General features: G+C 46.4%; 1 protein-coding gene across 1 annotated transcript; it reads right to left on the minus strand.

The window, feature by feature from the left end:
- Window positions 1-772: 772 nt before the first annotated feature.
- On the minus strand, window positions 773-1357 carry LOC123450640 (U-box domain-containing protein 38-like). The gene has a single exon (XM_045127790.1). The coding sequence runs from the start codon at window positions 1355-1357 to the stop codon at window positions 773-775; it is 585 nt and encodes a 194-aa protein (XP_044983725.1).
- Window positions 1358-1939: the final 582 nt, after the last annotated feature.

Genomic DNA, 1939 nt, shown 5'->3' on the forward strand with positions numbered 1-1939 from the left:
GAAAAATTGAAAGGTTTGATTTTGTGGCCTGTGTTTAGGAAATTATCTATGAACAACAGTGTATATACTTTCTTTCGCGGGTGTGTATATTGCACATGGCGTTTAACTAAATATGATATCTCTAGTGTTCGGTATACCAAAGTAATCTTTAGTTATCTTTATCTTTACCTAATAATAAAGAGGCTATCGCTTCCGTCGGAAAACCCACCGAGGTGATTTTACAAAAAAAGCATTTACTGTTTATGATATTAAACTCGTAGTATATATTAAATATTTTTTTAAATACTCATATCTTTTAAACCGTAACTCCAAATTTAACATATTATACATGGAATTTGATTAGAAAAATATGTAGATTTTAAATATGATATTATTTTATCTGTTAAACGTTTAATAAAAATACTATCTAGGGTGCAATCTTAATAAATAAGTCATTATTCGTCTTTCTTTTATACCGATACTCATCCGGGTTGGGAATGAACACGTCAACAAAATCAGGATTAGAGATGAAACTGAAGGTCACTTGACTGATTCATTGTACGTATTAAATCTACATGCAAGCCGTGTTAAAATAGAAGACCTGTGAAATTTTGAACTGCATTTTTGTAGGATAAGACCATCTTTATTTGTATCGTAACTATAAATTCTCAAACTATAGACATTTTTTATAAATTAAGAGCGTGTGCCGTGTGGTATTTCTTTCTCCTGTTGCAACGCATGGACCCTTTTGCTATATATATATATATATATATATATATATATAATAAAGAGGCTACTGCTTCCGTCGGAAAACCCATCGCTGCCTTTTTAAAAAGCCCCTATCTTTTAGGTAATTAAACTGGAACGACATGAACCCGTCCGACACGATGCTCCCGCCGTAGTCGTCCCCGTCGCCGCACTCCAGGCTGCTGCCGGTCAGGTCTGCCTCCTCGTCCAGGTTGCCCCGCATGGCGCGCAGCGTCTTCCTCGCCATCTCGTGCCGGACGCCGCCGGGGGTCCCCTCCTCGGCCACGCAGCGGAGGGCCTTGTCCGCGCCGGCCGCGCGCGCCAGGCTGCGGAACCGGAGGCTGGCGCGGCTCAGCGCGTAGATCGCCGCCACGCACCACTCCTCCAGCTCGACGACGTCGTGGGAGGAGAGGAGGATGCCGGACACGGCCGCGACGACGCCCGCGTCCATCAGAGAGGCGCGGCCCTCCAAGCAGCCGCCCACGTTGCAGATCACCATGAGGGCCAGCCTGCGGATGGGCGTGGGCTCGGCGGCGCTGGACGCGACGCTGAGGAGCGCCTTGGATGCCCCCGGGAAGCGGGCGACCTTGGACTGGTTGACGGCGGCCAGCGAGAGGTGGTAGATGGCCATCCCGGCGTCGCGGCGCGCGCGGGTGATGGGCGGGGGAGGTCAGGAGGTCCAGCAGTGGAGGCACCGCGCCCAGCACGCCGATGGTGGCGCGGTTCTCCTCATTGAGCGCGAGGCCAAATTTACTATGTGGTGTCACGGGCTAGGTTAGGGGATTTAGGAGTGGGTAAGGCTGGGCATTGGCACGTCTAATGGACTGTGCAATACTATTATCTCTTTCCTTTAATTTCTTTCTCTAAATTCTTTAATTAAAAATATGTGGTATTATTTTTTCCCGTTGCAACGCACGGGTGCTTTTGCTAGTAGCTTATAATATGCCCAGGCTTTGGCAATTCGTCAGCTCCGTCACTGGGAGCACGTACCCCAATTAGCTCGCAACACATGCAGTCGTGTCAGTTCCAGGAAGTTCTAGTCCAACAATGCCCACTTACTCCATCCCTTTTTAAATACAAGTCTTTAATTTTTTAATAAAATATAGAATTTACTCTGTACGTAATCCCAACTATAAAATCTACGGACTAGAAGGAGTGTTTAATAAGATTATCTATCTATCGATCGTTGCCCGTAATAAACACAGTTGCTATC

This window comes from Hordeum vulgare, chromosome 4H (assembly GCF_904849725.1).
Source record: "Hordeum vulgare subsp. vulgare chromosome 4H, MorexV3_pseudomolecules_assembly, whole genome shotgun sequence".
NCBI lineage: Eukaryota > Viridiplantae > Streptophyta > Magnoliopsida > Poales > Poaceae > Hordeum > Hordeum vulgare.